Source organism: Centroberyx gerrardi, chromosome 3 (genome assembly GCF_048128805.1).
Source record: "Centroberyx gerrardi isolate f3 chromosome 3, fCenGer3.hap1.cur.20231027, whole genome shotgun sequence".
NCBI classification, from domain to species: Eukaryota; Metazoa; Chordata; class Actinopteri; order Beryciformes; family Berycidae; genus Centroberyx; species Centroberyx gerrardi.
The window spans coordinates 20,239,875-20,254,716 of record NC_135999.1 but is presented as its reverse complement, the minus strand read 5'-3'; the positions used below and the strand labels follow the sequence as shown (position 1 = coordinate 20,254,716).

Here is a 14,842-nt window from a genome sequence, read left to right as displayed (position 1 = left end):
TGTGTGAATGAATTGCACCCGTTTGTGGATGTGGGTGCAGGTGTGTGATGATGGTATGATGCTTGTGTGTATTTGTGTGTGTGTGTATTCATCCTGTGTTTACAAAACTAACCTGCAGCTATTATCCTGTGGGTCTCCCTGCAGCGAGGCAGCAGCCCGGGCCAGGCCCAGCCGTGAGAAGGAGTGGTAGTGTGTGAGCTGTGTGTCCGACAGGCTGGCCACGCCATCTGCCTCATCGTACATGTTCTCCCAGTAGGCCTGGAGGGCCGTGGTCCCCTGGGGAAACGGTCCAAACAGGTAGGCATCCAACTGGTTCACTATCTCCTGGTTCACGCTGGCTTCGAACTTCCTGGCGAAGAAGGTGGGCCGCGCTGTTTGCTGTAGAGGGAGAGAGGTAATAGGAGGACAAAGAAGGGAGGGATGAGATGAAGGGAAGCAAAGGAGAGAAGGTTAAGAAGTGGTGGCATGCCAGGAAGACAAGAATGAAGGAAGATGCATGTGGAAGTGATGTGTGTGGGCAGAGGAAAGAGAAAGAGAGAGAGAGAGAGAGAGAGAGAGAGAGAGAGAGAGAGAGATGTAAAACAGCTCTGTATGCATTTGTGAATGACTATTAAATCAAAAATGCTCTCTCCTCAGCCTTTCTCTTCCGCTCTCTTGCAGAACAAATGGTTTGCATGTATTAAGTCTAGGGCCCTGTATGTGGTCCCCATCAGCCAGTCACCCATAAAGCCAATGGGAAAACTCAGCGCAGACTACTATGATGTCTGAATCAACAAAGGGAAATTACTCTACTTGCTTCCTCCCTCTTTCCACAAGAGACAGAGCCGGGAAAAACACAAGTTTTCTGAGTTGAATACTTTAAAAACAACTCAGCCAAGACAACCTCTGGGGACGCAGTCAAGGTTTGTGATTAAGATTTCAGATGCAGGGTAGGGTGTCAGAGGAGGAACAGGGGAGGTCTAGGAGAAATTGGGGAGAAAATAAATTATGTAGCAAGAGAGGTCTTTTAAAAAAGTAAATCACGTTGCAATGCGACTACTGATGAAAGGATTTTAGGTGGGTCACTGAGGGAGAAATGCCTAAACAACGGGTGCCAGAGATGCAACTCATTCTGGTCATCTGTGTCAGATGGCTTCAGCACAGAGATTAAAGTCAATGTTGATGGCCAAAGGTTCTTGACTAAAGGAGAAAAATGAGCCTTGTTACATATCTTTGGAAGCACAAAATGATACTTCAAAGGTATTTTCAACAACAGCTAATTAGCATTTGTAAATATAGCTGTGCTGACAAAAGGGTAATGGATGGATTGATGTAAATGTGTATAAAGAGCATATTATCTATCCATCCATTCATTTCTCCTTCTCTCTTCATCTCTCTCAACACTTCTTGGTCTTTATTTGTCACAGTCTGGCCTCCTTGCCTCTTTCTCACCCTCTCTCTCTGTCCCACACTGGTGCTTGTGTGGTTGATGGTGCATCATGAAATCTGCCGCCTCCACAACTTGGCATACACACAAAGACGTCTTTTCAGTCCCAGACACACAACTATTTACTGTTAGTTACCCATGTACTGAGCACCTCCATGCTACCTACTGCAAAAAGGAGGGCTAATCAAGCTTTGGCCCGTTTCTGGGTGCTCAGCCTTTTCTCATGCCGGGGCAGCGACTGGGGGAAGTCGGCGTGGCTTCACATTGTACCAGACGATTTGTTAATCCTCCACTCTCAGCTACAGTTCATCAAGGGAGACATAAAGGTGGGAGTTTTTACTGTGAGAGCTGTGGTTGTTTACACCGGGACATTGTCAGATGTTGTTCGTTCTGACATGTCCTTAGTGCAGTAGTCTGAAAGCACCAACCTGCCACAGCCTGCCTTTCCAGCAGACTTCCCAAATGGACCTCCTTCCAAACAATAATGCACTAAAACCAAAGACACATAACCCCGCTTTCTCCACATACCACCCCTCTCCTTCACAAAAGACGCCTCACCTCTCCCTTGATAAGTGCACTTCAAGATCACAAAGCACTATGTAGGAAACTAGACACTTATACCTTGAATTATTCTTCTCAGCTGCAATGAATCCAAGTGAACCTTACTTTACAACGTGCTGCCTATCTTTCCCCTACTCAGAGGTTCAAAGGGAAACTCAGATAGCGTGCTCTATGGGATATTAAGTCCTATTAATACCAAGGTCTGGCTGGCTTCTGGAAGGGCTGCTTTGTTCCCAGGATTGGACTTCGCTGTTACCAGGGTGCCAACCAGACCCTGCGGCAGTGCCAAGGACCTGCGGTAATGTGTTGGCGCTAGGCTGCCAGAGACTGAGGCGAGACAGAAGGCAGACAGGTCTGGCGAGAGAGGGGAGGACTGTGGTCTGCGCTACGGCTTTGAATTGTATGTGAGGAGCAAGAGGGACAAAGAGAGTGAGAGACAGCACTAAAAGAATACGACTTGAGGTGATATTTAACTGTGGCAGAACATTTCCACTTTTTAGAGCTCTTTTCACTTTTTTTTAGGATCTCATTAAAAGTCAAACTGCAGTACTGACTTTTCTGGGGTCCCGGAGTCACTGCCACTCATTCACTTTCATTTCGGAAACATAGGCCCTCTTCCCCCAAAGAAGACCTAATTAGTATTATTTTCTTTTGGTCCAGGGTCACACTAATCGAGACCTAATTCTGCACATATTGATTTTGAAAGCTGGGGAAAAAGGCTGAATGCTGGTGCGGAGAGGACAGATCCTGAGGCTAGTGAATTTTGGAGGTTGACCGGTCCTGATTTCCCACTGGAAACTGAGGAGTTCATGCTGAAAAGACGTCCTCCCAAAGCAAAATACTGTTTACTCATACTCATACATTTTTGTGTATGTGTATCTGCCTGTCTCTCATTCACAACTGTTTGCCTTTCTTTACATTTGCTAGTTTGTATGTGTCTAATCCTTCTTCAGCTTCTACCTTACCTTTCTGCCTAGTGGTTGGAGAGACCGCTCTTTAACTGGAGCCCTTGGGTTCAGCCTGCCCTGCTGAAATGTCCCGGAGCAAGACACTGAATCCCTACCAGGTCCAGCAGCTCTGTTCTCTGGCTGGTCATGGAGGGGAGGCGGGCAAAAAGAGAGTTTCTCCACATTAAAGTATTACTTACCTGGAAGCGGTGGAAGTCAGCAGGCTTGAAGTCATTGGGGGAGCATCCGCACCAGTCAACGATGTGCTTGTACTGGCACTTGCAGCCCAGCTTACGGTTCCAGTTGGTGATGCGCAGGTTGTTGTCCACCATGCTCTCACAGTGGGCGCTGTTCTCCAGCACCGTGTGGAAGAAAGACTGGGAATGGAAAGAGAGAGAGAAAGATGAAATTTGAAAATTGTATAGCTTTTATTACTTACAGCATCCAATTCACAAAAGGAAACAGAGCAGCAGCAGAGAACGGAGATTCCCAGCAGCTCATGAAAAGCATCCAATTTCTCCACATAGATCATTTAATTTAATCTAATCCTTATATACAGTCAGAAAAGTAGTCTTTATTCTTTTACATCTTGCCCTCATTTTATGATTTTATGTCCGCCTACAAGTTTTTTTTTCTGTACATCTTGTACAGTGATGAAAAGGGAACATTGCATTCTATTTCTATAAGTGATACAGAGTGTTTACCTGGCAGTCAGCACAGAATAGAACACTTGTTTGTGTCAAGGTGGTGTCTGTGTGTGTGTGTGTGTGTGTGTGTGTGTTACCTCGGCAGGCAGCAGTGTGTAGGCGTAGAAGCGCTTCATGCTGGTGACCAGATCATCCTTTGAGTTGATGACATATTCCACGAACATGCGGTTGAGCAGGAACCAGTCGGACCCACCGTCCACAGAAATGCCTTCTGGGATTTTACGGTCGCCCAACCTCCACATGTGGGTGTCGCACTCGTAGAACAGGCGGTCCAGACCCTGCTTGCGGATAAACCTAGTGAACACACACACACACACACACAAGGATATGGTTATACAATACAAAATACATTGTTTTCGTTATTGTGTAGACTACAGCAGCTGACTAAATGGTGTCTGTGGTTTTACAGATTTACCAGTTTCAAATGAAAAAAGTATCATATTAAGATAGAAAATTGCAACAAACGTTGTAATACCAAACATGAATTTCCATTGCATTATAGTGCAACATGTCTCCTGTCCTTGCCCCTAAATAACTGGACAAATCTACAGTTCACACTTGTCACTACACACTTTTATCAGCAGAAAGATGGAGTGACACCCTCCATGCATAATGGATGGTGTTACTCCTGTGACTGTATCAAGTGTGAGTTGGTAGGAGTCAAGTTCAGGTCAACCAGGTCAGTCAGTTCCCTGCGTTCTGTGACAGGTGACACAGACTGACGACGTGTTGACCTTGTGCCACACACACACACACACACACACACACACACACACACACACACGCACACACACACACACACACACACACACATTTAAAATTTCTACTGTTCTAATTGTTTGACATTTTTGGAATCTCCTTGTTCTTGGAATACATGCTCATGCATTTTTTATGTTTTATGAATGTAAAGGGCGCTATAATTTAAATTTATTTCAGCCATTCAAACACACGCAAAGGGCAAGTGTGGATTGCCAAGATTACTCTTATTAATATAAAGTTCAGTTAGGACTAGGCAGCTCTGTCTAGCAAATTCTTGAAGACAAACTCAATCACCCTTTCCCTTCTTCTCGTGTGCCTCCACAAAAGTCACTTTGGCCACAGCTCTTGATTTACGCTAAGTCATGCAAGAGGTAGGGTGTTTTTGCCTGCAGTGTGGGGTGATGATTGGTTTGCCACCGGGGTGTGACAGGGCAGAAAGCGGACTGCGGCGGGGAGGCAGTAGGTGCGGCAGAGAAGGGCGGGCTGGCAACAACCTCACCAACAAGGTTAATTAATGAAGCCACAGATGGGAGGTAATTGGATTATGACTCAGTGACCGCTTTGTGCTGGCAGGAGTATGTGAGTGCACATACATGTTAGGTGTGTGTGTGTGTGTGTGTGTGTGAGAGAGAGAGAGAGAGAGAGAGAGAGAGAGACAGAGAGAGGGAGAGTGGGACATTGAAAACTGCATGTGAGAGTGTGTGTGTGCATGCATTTAAGTGTGTGTGCGTTCATGTGTAAGTGTATGTGTGTGTGTGTGCGTGTGTGTGTGCATCTCACCTGGCGTTGTCCCTGCCATGGGACTTGATGAAGTTCATGTCTCTGTATTTGGACAGGAAGGCCACCAGCTGGTTATTGGTCCTGAAACAAAAAGGCACAAATCATCAGCATCAGACAATCATGAAGCAAGCAAAATATTATTTACTTTTGACAAAATAAATTGACTGGGGAAATGCAAGGTACAACCTCACTTTCCACCATTTTCTAGAAATATAACCATTATTTTGCTTTATACCTGTAATGTGAGTTTGACATGAAAATTGCACATATGAATCTACCTGTTACTTGTAATGAAAAGCTCACTTGAGTCACCTACACATCAATTAAAGACCTCCGCTGCTCTCAATGTCAGTCACTCACTCCCCTCAAGCCGTTAAAACTATTCAGCATTATACAAAAGATTGCGCTATCCTTGATTGTGATGAATGACTTCATGCTGGTATTACATTGTAGAGCAGTCTACTCCCTCATACACGGGCCAGACAGGCTAAAAGCTTTGCTCTGCAGGCTATGCCCCAGTCAATGGCTCTAACATTTCATCTGTGGTGGAGCTTGTGTCTGGCTTTCATGATGGCTCGGTTTCCCTTTCTAAAAGAGCAGCGAGGCCCTGGTAAAAGGCTAGAGGATCAGTGGGGGAGGGAGGAACGCATATTAATGTCATTTTCTCTTGAAGGAGCAATTTCACAGCCTGGGGGGCTTATCTTAGGAGGTCCTCAGCCATAAAGCCCAACTGATGATATGCTCTATAGACACATGCAATCCCTCTGTCTCTCTCTCTCTTTCACTCACACACACACACACACGCACGCACGCACGCACACACACACACACACACAAATCCTGGTGTATGTACAGTGTATGTGCTTGTATGCAAATTCACAATATACATGCATACAGACACGCAAATGCTTGTATATATACAGACACATACACATATACAGACATAAATGCTTGTGTACACATAAACAGATACACCCACCCACCCACACACACACACACACAAGCGCGCGCACACAAACAGCGGGGGGAATTCATGTCAAGCTCCAGATTTGCCACCTGAGCGGTCACCCCATCCAGTGGGTCTAGTTTGCTTACCGTCAGCCCTGCGGCTGCCCTCTCTGTCACTCTGTCTCTGTCGGCAATGGTATTCACACACACACACACACACACACGCACACACACACACACACACACACACACGCACACATTAACACACACACACACACACACACACACACACACACATACTAGTCTGAGTTTCAACACCACCTGCAACCCAAAAACGTGCACCCTTTCAATATCATAGCCAATTACACTTCAAAATTGTGCCCTTGTTTCACTTTGATGCTCTTAATGTTAAATTCATAACATGCCCTTTTTACAACAACGACTTTTAATATGCCATTCCAGAGGGAAATAGTTGAATGCCATGGCTGACAGGTTATGAATGCACACCATACTGCTCAAACAGATGAGAGATGGATCAGCCTCATGCATTCATCATCTGTGTCCTGGAAAAACCTCCAAAAAGTTCCATAGTTTAAGTAATTAAAAAAAAAAAAGTTTCTCATTGACTGTTATGATTTTGTTTTGAATTTTACAGTTACATTTTCAAAAAAAATTTCACACATAGGGGACAATATCAGCTGTCACTTACAGAATAAAACCAAAATAAATCACAAATTGGAGATGCGATGTGTTTCCAAGACCAAGACATAGATAACATACTTTCTGGTGAGGGTGAAAGAGTTTAGAAGATATGACGCCTGCAGCTAATCATTGTCTCTCCAAGCTTGGACTCCTTAAAAGCAGCTGTAAAGTCTATGAAAGGGGCTTTAAAGAAAAAGAGGTAGAGGCAAGAAAACAGTGTAGATAAAAGCTGGGAAAGAGGGCTCTACTCTCTGACAAAGCAAGCGTGTAACTCATCCCCTGGCCCTCTGGACACACACACACACACACACACACACACACACACTGTCCCTCTCCCTCCCAGCCATCTACACACACCCTCCTCCCATTTCCACCCCCTACACACACACACACAAGCTAGCCCCCCGGACACACAGCCCCCCTGCTGGTGTGAGGGGCTCTGGGTTTGCCTTTGAGAGTCATCCATGCGGCAGGACAGACATTATCAGGGAATTAGAGGGGAAATAATGCTTGTCTCCAGCCCCACTGATAACAACAGCTATAGCCGGGCCAGAGCCGGGCAGGGCAGCCCCCCGCATTCCTGCCTGCACCACTGGAGTCGGGTCCCAGAGGAAAGAAAGGTGCCATTTGGACCAGGTCTGTAACCAAAAGATATTAACGATACTCACTGAAAGCTAAATTACTGTAAAGAAAGGGTGATGTAGGTTCAACAATAAGTGTTATTGTTGGGCCGTTTTGTCTGGATTAATGTAGTAGGGTGACTAGAATTTATAGGTTATGGCTTATAGATGTGTAATTCATTGAAGAGGGAAGTGGAAAAACAATACACAGTTTTGCAGTCTGGCAAGGGTGAGGCATCTGGTTGCTCTGAGATGTTACTCTGCGCTGTAGTATGCTGCAAGGACCTCCATGTGAACTTTAATTTACTGTAAATGCATTAAATGAAAGTCCATTAAGAGATCAGAGAGGAGTGTCTGCTACAAAACAGCGCCCGAGCTGATTGGATTTCAGTTTCTTGCTTAAGGACACTCCAGCAGGGCGGATGCTTACTGTCACAGGGGCTTGAACCGAGGCCTAAAGGACGGTCCCCCTAATCACACAATGCCACCCTGCTGCCCAAATAACCACGTTTGCAAGTTCAACTCAGTAAATATGCAGTGCACAAACTCGGTCAAATCCAAGCTGTGGTTACAAATGCACTTGCTAAGCAAAGATACAAGAGTGGGATTTACATATTTCCATATTGCACGGATCCAAAACATGCAGTTCCCTCTCGTTCCCCTTCCCTAACTGCTTATTCTCGCTCCCTCGCTTCTCCCTGTTGTTTCTGCCTCTCGGCTCCCTCTTTCGCTCCATCAATCGTTTCGTTTCCCAACAGATGGGGCTTTAAAACCTCCACTGTCAGCCCTTTTTCTCAACAACATCACCCACATGCAAATGAGGAGGCGAGAGACGGGAGGAGAACAGTGTCTCGGCACACACACTCGCAAACACCTTTAATCATACGCTGACAGACAGACAGACAAACAGGCGGGCCGACAGCCGCAGAGACAGAAAGACAGGAGGATAAATATGCACACATGTACAAAGACAGGTGGTGAGAAAAGACTGAACTATGCAGACGGCAAAACATAAACGCAAGACACGCACGCACACACAGGTGCAAATACACATACACACTGACACACACACACACACACACACACAGATACACAGAAATACACAAAGACACACACACAGACACAGACAGCATGTTAGCAGCTTTCATCGATGTGGTGAAAACAGCACAACAAGACTGAACATGTCTATGGACGACACACACATGGGGTTGTAAAACACAAGTCCATCTATGGCTTTGCCCTTCCATCTTGGCTCCAGCTGTGGAGGCACCAGATCCAGTTTCCTGTTACCCAGTGGCCATTACAGCTTGTCTAAATTCAACTGGTGGACATCTGGCTGCATAGAAGAGATAACTCTCTCCTTAATAGGGGGATTTTAATTGGCTGCTGCAGAGCTACATCAAAAACCCAGCAGACCCTTTATTCCCAGAAGGACTACAAACTCACATAAAAAAACTACAAGTCATGACATTTTTCTTCCAATAGACTATTTCCATGACTTCATGTCCATTTCCACCTAGACTTTGTGGCTTTTAATTACCTTTTACAGGCTCTTAAAAGGGATGTTTTGGAGTGGAGAGATGACTTTTGGACTGTACAGAACACAACAGGCCTGGAAAGTCAATAGGTATTGACCCTGGGCAATTAAGTTGTAATCAGTTCACCATGTAACCTATTCAATTGAGTGCAAAGCAAGGAAACGGGGACTTGGAAGAGAAGGTGTGAATGAATAGGGCTTGAGAAAAGCAGAGGTTCTACTTCATCGATCTGTTTGGTTTGGAGTGACTCTTTATTTAAAGCTCACAGTCAACCGCAGGGGGCCACACTAATGCATATTGAATTTCCTCCCTATTGGCTGAAGTAGTCTACCATTGTTTATCCTAAGGTAAAATATGTGGTGGACGGCATCTGCCCTCTTCAAGAGAATACAATGTCCAACACACAGACACGTCACCTAAGTTGGAAGCTCCCAAACTTCTGCACCTCATCACCTTATAGGATATTTCTCCCTTCATGTGCTCTTGTGAACCAACCCATTCAAAGTCACCTGACTGCCTCCACTATGCTTTGAGGTCCTCCTCTGTTACCTGATGGGGTAATCGGCAGCACTGAGGTTGATGAAGAAGTCCCAGCTCCAGTCTCTCATGGCCAGCAGGTCAGCCATGCTGCGGAGGTACATGGTTAGCAGGCTGGCACCGCCCCAGATGGTGGCCATGCGCCAGGAGGTCACCCTCACATTGACATACTGGTCAGCCAGGGCCTGAACCTGCCTGTGCAGGTAGTTGGAGCGCTGGAAAGATTGATCATAGATGAACAAATATTCTTTCTGACATCAAGATTTTTTTAATAGAATTTTACATAATGTCATTGAAATACAGAAATTCCATAAATAAAACAGGATTTTGAAGGGCTTGACTGGTTTCACATTAAATACATCATGTCTGTAGGCTCTATGTGGCTTACCTGGTCAACGTGTATGTAGTAGTAGTGGGAGGTGTGGTAGATGGCTTTGAAGAGGCGTTGAAACTGGCGAGAGGCTCGTCCATGGACCACCAGGACAAAAGCTATTCTGACTGGTTTTGATGGAAAGCTCTCTGCTGAGTCTTCCTCCCACTGGACGTTGGCATTGGCTTTACCTAGACAGGCATAAAGACATCAGGATCTATGTTTACTTACTCATAAAAGTGAATATAAAAGTTGTATTTACTATATTTCATTCAAACAACATATTGTCATTGTCAATATTATCATAAATATGGTTTGGATATGTTGTTTGATTACAAACCCACATCTGTTATTTGAGCAATAAGCCTGTGGCTGACAAGAGGCGTTGTTGGGCTCATAATGATGCGGTGAAACTCTTAGAGGAAGAACAAATCAATAAATCTTATATTTTTAATTGGAAATAGTTAGATAATAATTATAATTAAATGTTATTCTTCAACCAAGCACTGAAGTTCTTGAGAAATAGCTAAATAAAATGGTTGCTAAGCAACACATAGTATCAGTTTGAGTGGTGATTAGCATATTAATAATAACCAATTAACTTACGATGGCTTTGAATGTGACTGTGCCAATCAGAACTGAGGAGCTATCTGTTTTTACCAGTCAAGATGAGCTTCTGGTGTTGTCAAAAAATGTTATGAGATTTGGGTAATGTCACACACAGTGTCACACCACAATATCACTCTGAACTATATTTGAATACAGTTTTAGAGTATAATACAACCCTGCAATCGTTATGCCCTGAACAACACAAACTACAAAGGACAGTGGTAGCTGTACAACAGTGGTAACTTTCCTTTCCGTGTCATTTACTATTATATCAGAGTCAGATGTTCTCAGACGGCCAAATTGCTCGGGGTTATGTAAAAAGACGGTAAGCCATGCTACTTCTCAGACCATTGCCACTCCTCATTGCCAAAAAGAAAAAAAAAAAGAAAAAAAATACCTCAGACTGCCACTTCAGCTCGGGTATGGAAGCAACAACGGAACCACAAAGCTGTGAGTCACTCATCCATAATATGTGATTGAATTGGAACTATGACAATTTCAGCCAGACACACCACACACAGTGTAAATGCTATCCTCATTCAGACAGGAATCCTATGAGCTATTCCTCTGGGGCTTTCAGGGTGGAGCACAGTTTGACAATGTGCCATCATTCCTCTCAGGCGAAACTCCCAGAAGATGCCTTAGATTTCACACAAATGACAACAACAAGCATGCAAGCAAACACAGTCCCAGTCCTGGCCTGCCAAGCTGCTATCAAATTAAACAACTCCAACCATCTCTGGAGAGCCATTGGTAACCTCACATAACTCCATTGTGTGGTTTTGTACCACCCTTAACCCCTCTAAAGCAAACACTTGATAAAAACTTCCAACCAAGAAAACTCTCCCCGGAGCAATTCTGCGCTGTCTGGTCCACCAACACGGATACCAACATTGTTAAGAGGCAGTGTTTGTTTTTAAATCTAAAGTTATTACAGCAGATGCAGCTTATAAGACAGGCCTATTTGCTCACAGAACATGCCCTAAGGAGATAATGACTATAATTTGGGACTTATGTTCCCAGGGGGCAATGGGAGAGCCATTGTCAGAGCTGAAGAATTAAGGGAAGTTAAGGGAATACTGTTTATCCCCCTGAGGTGAGGTTTCCTCTGGGCTGCAGGGACCACAACGAAGTGCCCCTCCCAGCTCCTCTCCTCATCTGGCCCTGAGGTCCTGTAATTACTCAAATTTAAGGGCAAGTGTCCAACGTGTCTCTCTTTAAGAGCCGACAACAGGGACGGGGAATGAAGCCCCAGTGCCTCTCGTTCAGCAAACTGCCTGTCAGTCATTCAAATTTAAGGGCAGGTGTCCAACACGGCTTTATCTAAGGGGTGACTGCAGGGGCGAGGGTAATAACACGCTCCCCTGACTCCAATTGGCCGTGCCTCCTGTCAGTCACTCATACTTATTTCTAGCTGAAATTGGGACATACTCAGAAGATTGGTACTAGGGACTATTATAAGTGAAATATCTGACTCTCTCTCTCTCTCTCTCAGTGTATGTACTGTATGTGTGTGACAGCACAGGGGGAAATCTGCTGTGGGCCGTATCAGATTGAACAGTAATTGGTGGCCAGCTAAGAAGGTTCACTGGTTTGCTTTGCACACGGATAATTGGCCAGTCGCTTCACAAAGCACTTTGAGAGTGTGTGCTATACTAGCTAGCTGAACTAATGAGCACTGCTCTGTGTCTGTGTGTGTGTGTGTGTGTGTGTGTGTGAATGTTAACTTAAGTTTTACTGTCAGTTTTGGTGAGTATGTGTGTATATCTGCAGAATAGTCTTTGCGTGCACGTACAGTCTTTGTGAGTACACTGTAAACCTGCAGAGACCGCAGGCCCAGTCCCAAAAGAAAAAACAAAAAAACAGAAGCCCTCCTCTTGAACTCATCCCTCTTCATCGTCCTTCCCATCACCATCAATCTTTTAAACTGCCTCTCCCTCATCTGCTATCACCCCGCTCTCTTCCTCCATCATCTTGTGTTACTTCGGGCTCTTACCCAGCCTCCATCTTACCCGCTCGTAAGAGAGGTTAGAACAAGAGCACAGCTATATCCAAAAGCGCTTGCACACATTTGCATTTTAAAACGCCTTGAGAATGGTTTCTGCTCCTTGAAACCATCCACAAATCCAGGTTTGCAAACATATTAATCTGGTGAGTTTAATTTATTTAAATGTATACTATCAAATCACATTGCTCCATGTTAGGAAATATGTGCGAGATTTCTGTATGAAAGATTCATATTGTTTTTACAAACTGTGGATTTGCACAGTCCCTGGAAGTCCCTGAAGTTGTGCAGACCATTAAACTAAAATGTGTCCAAAATGAAAGGATTTGCAAAGTATTTTCATTTATAATATTGTTAACTGTAATGAACACATTCTATTCTATTCTATTCTATTCTATTCTATGACATGGGTTTTGAGAGTGTAATGCTTCTAAAAGTAGGCCTAGCATCTGACTAACTGCTATTATCCGACACGAACAAACCCTGGAGTGCAAATTCATGTTGTGACTAAAACAAGTCAGTGTGAGTCCATCGGGTTTCTGCTACATGGGGACAAGGTCACCGACTGCTGCCACTCGGTGCCCCTGCTGGAGCGACCCGGCCCGGGCAACCCAATATTAGCCCAGTTAGCATATGGGAGGCAGAGAGAACATTTTCTTCTCGTATTCAATGAATCTAACATTGGAGCTAACACAAATGCTAATCTGGCCAAGGCCTCAAGGACAGAATACCGATCAAATCAAATTGGACAATTTTCTGCTAACAAGGTTAGGACTTGAATTCAGAATAGAGGGGAGCAGAGAAGAGCGGGTGGGTGGGGGGTGGGCAGGTAGGGAGAGAGAGAGAGAGAGAGAGAGAGAGAGAGAGAGAGAGAGAGATAACACATTGGCAGGCAGCAGGCATGCAGGCAGGCAGGCAGGCAGACGGAGAGTAAAAAAGAAAAGTGATTTAATTTAGCTGTCGTGTTGTTACAGCCCAGCCACCAGGGGAAAGCCCTTTTCAATTTCTTTGTCTCTTTTGATCAAACTGTCAGTTTGAGTGGGGTGGTGAGTCGCCCTGTGAGATGACAGGGGCTTAGTCACAGACAAACGATACTTCTGCTCTTGGGGAAGGGAATGTACAAAAGTTGCTAAGTCACTGTGCCTCCTTGAGTTCTAATAAGATGACTGTGGGCAGTGAAGGTATCTGACTAGAACAGGCCAGATGTCTCCAAGTATAATAGCTTTCTCCTCCTCAAACAGCTCTCCATATGCACTCCACTCTCATTTGTGTATATCTAAGTGTGTGTGTGTGTGTGTGTGTGTGTGTATGTGTGTGTGAGTGTGCTGTTCACTTAAACTTGGTTACTGATGCGTGATGCTCACCAATGGTGGCAACCTAACAGATTTTGTTTACAGAATCTACAACCAGCCTGCAGATGTCCAACAATTCTTGGAAAAAGTTTGCGTGCATGTGTGTGTGTGTGTGTGTGTGTGTGTGTGTGTGTGTTTGAGAAAGACAGAGAGACAGGAAAACCTGTGTTCTTCGGCCAGCCTGACTGAACAAATGAAAATTGGAAACCAATTTGGAGAGAATACAAGCAGCATCCGCATCTTCTCCAACAATTTACTTCACCAATTACACATCAGCAGAAAAGACATTTCTTGGCTTTGACGAGAATTGCAATTACAAGAACAGGAAATATTTTACTGTGTGCTAAAGCCTGACTGGTCAGACCAGGCTCTTTGTTCCCAGCTTTGCGGATATTATTTTTCTTATTGCCTATTAAAATAACTTTGTAGAGAGAACAAGAAACTAATTTGAAAAAAATTAAAATGTCAAACTACATCAGGCAAGAACATTGACAAGCTGCCAGATATATTTTAGACTTGCATTATTTCTAGGAGGTGTTTTTGTGTTCTGTACATTTAATAAGGCTGGAAGAAAAATCCATTTATGAAAAAAAAAAAAAAAGATGAGTTTATACATCTCCTGATCCTGATTTTGAATTGATTTTTGAAAATTTTAAAGTGATTCAAGATGAACAACTGTCAACAGAACACAGCAGTCAGTGGATTTATCACTCTTCCTCACCCATTTTCACTGATGCTTTCACATAAGATATGCCATTTGGAGGATGCATCTATCCTTTTATGCCTTACAGTACCATGAGTGCATACATATTTAGCATTGGTGGCCTCATTGGGAACTGAACCCCTAACCCAGTGTTAGTGGACCGCTCCAACCATTGAGCTGTATCAGACCATATTCTTGGCCAGACCACATAGTCTTTATCACCTTATTTTGAGGAGGAGGAATGGCACAACCAAAAAACATTCAAACTGTGAGATGTA

General features: G+C 44.3%; 1 protein-coding gene across 1 annotated transcript in view; it reads right to left on the bottom strand.

Annotated features, from left to right (window-relative positions):
* xylt1 (xylosyltransferase I) overlaps positions 1–14,842 on the bottom strand; it is a 62,359-nt gene that overhangs the window by 12,494 nt on the left and 35,023 nt on the right. The window contains exons 4-9 of the mRNA XM_071913924.1: positions 9,914–10,086; positions 9,538–9,740; positions 5,181–5,261; positions 3,719–3,935; positions 3,135–3,311; positions 113–378 (exon numbers count right to left, since the gene is read on the bottom strand). Coding sequence (XP_071770025.1) covers positions 113–378; positions 3,135–3,311; positions 3,719–3,935; positions 5,181–5,261; positions 9,538–9,740; positions 9,914–10,086 — 1,117 coding nt within the window. The remainder of the gene's footprint in view (positions 1–112; positions 379–3,134; positions 3,312–3,718; positions 3,936–5,180; positions 5,262–9,537; positions 9,741–9,913; positions 10,087–14,842) is intronic.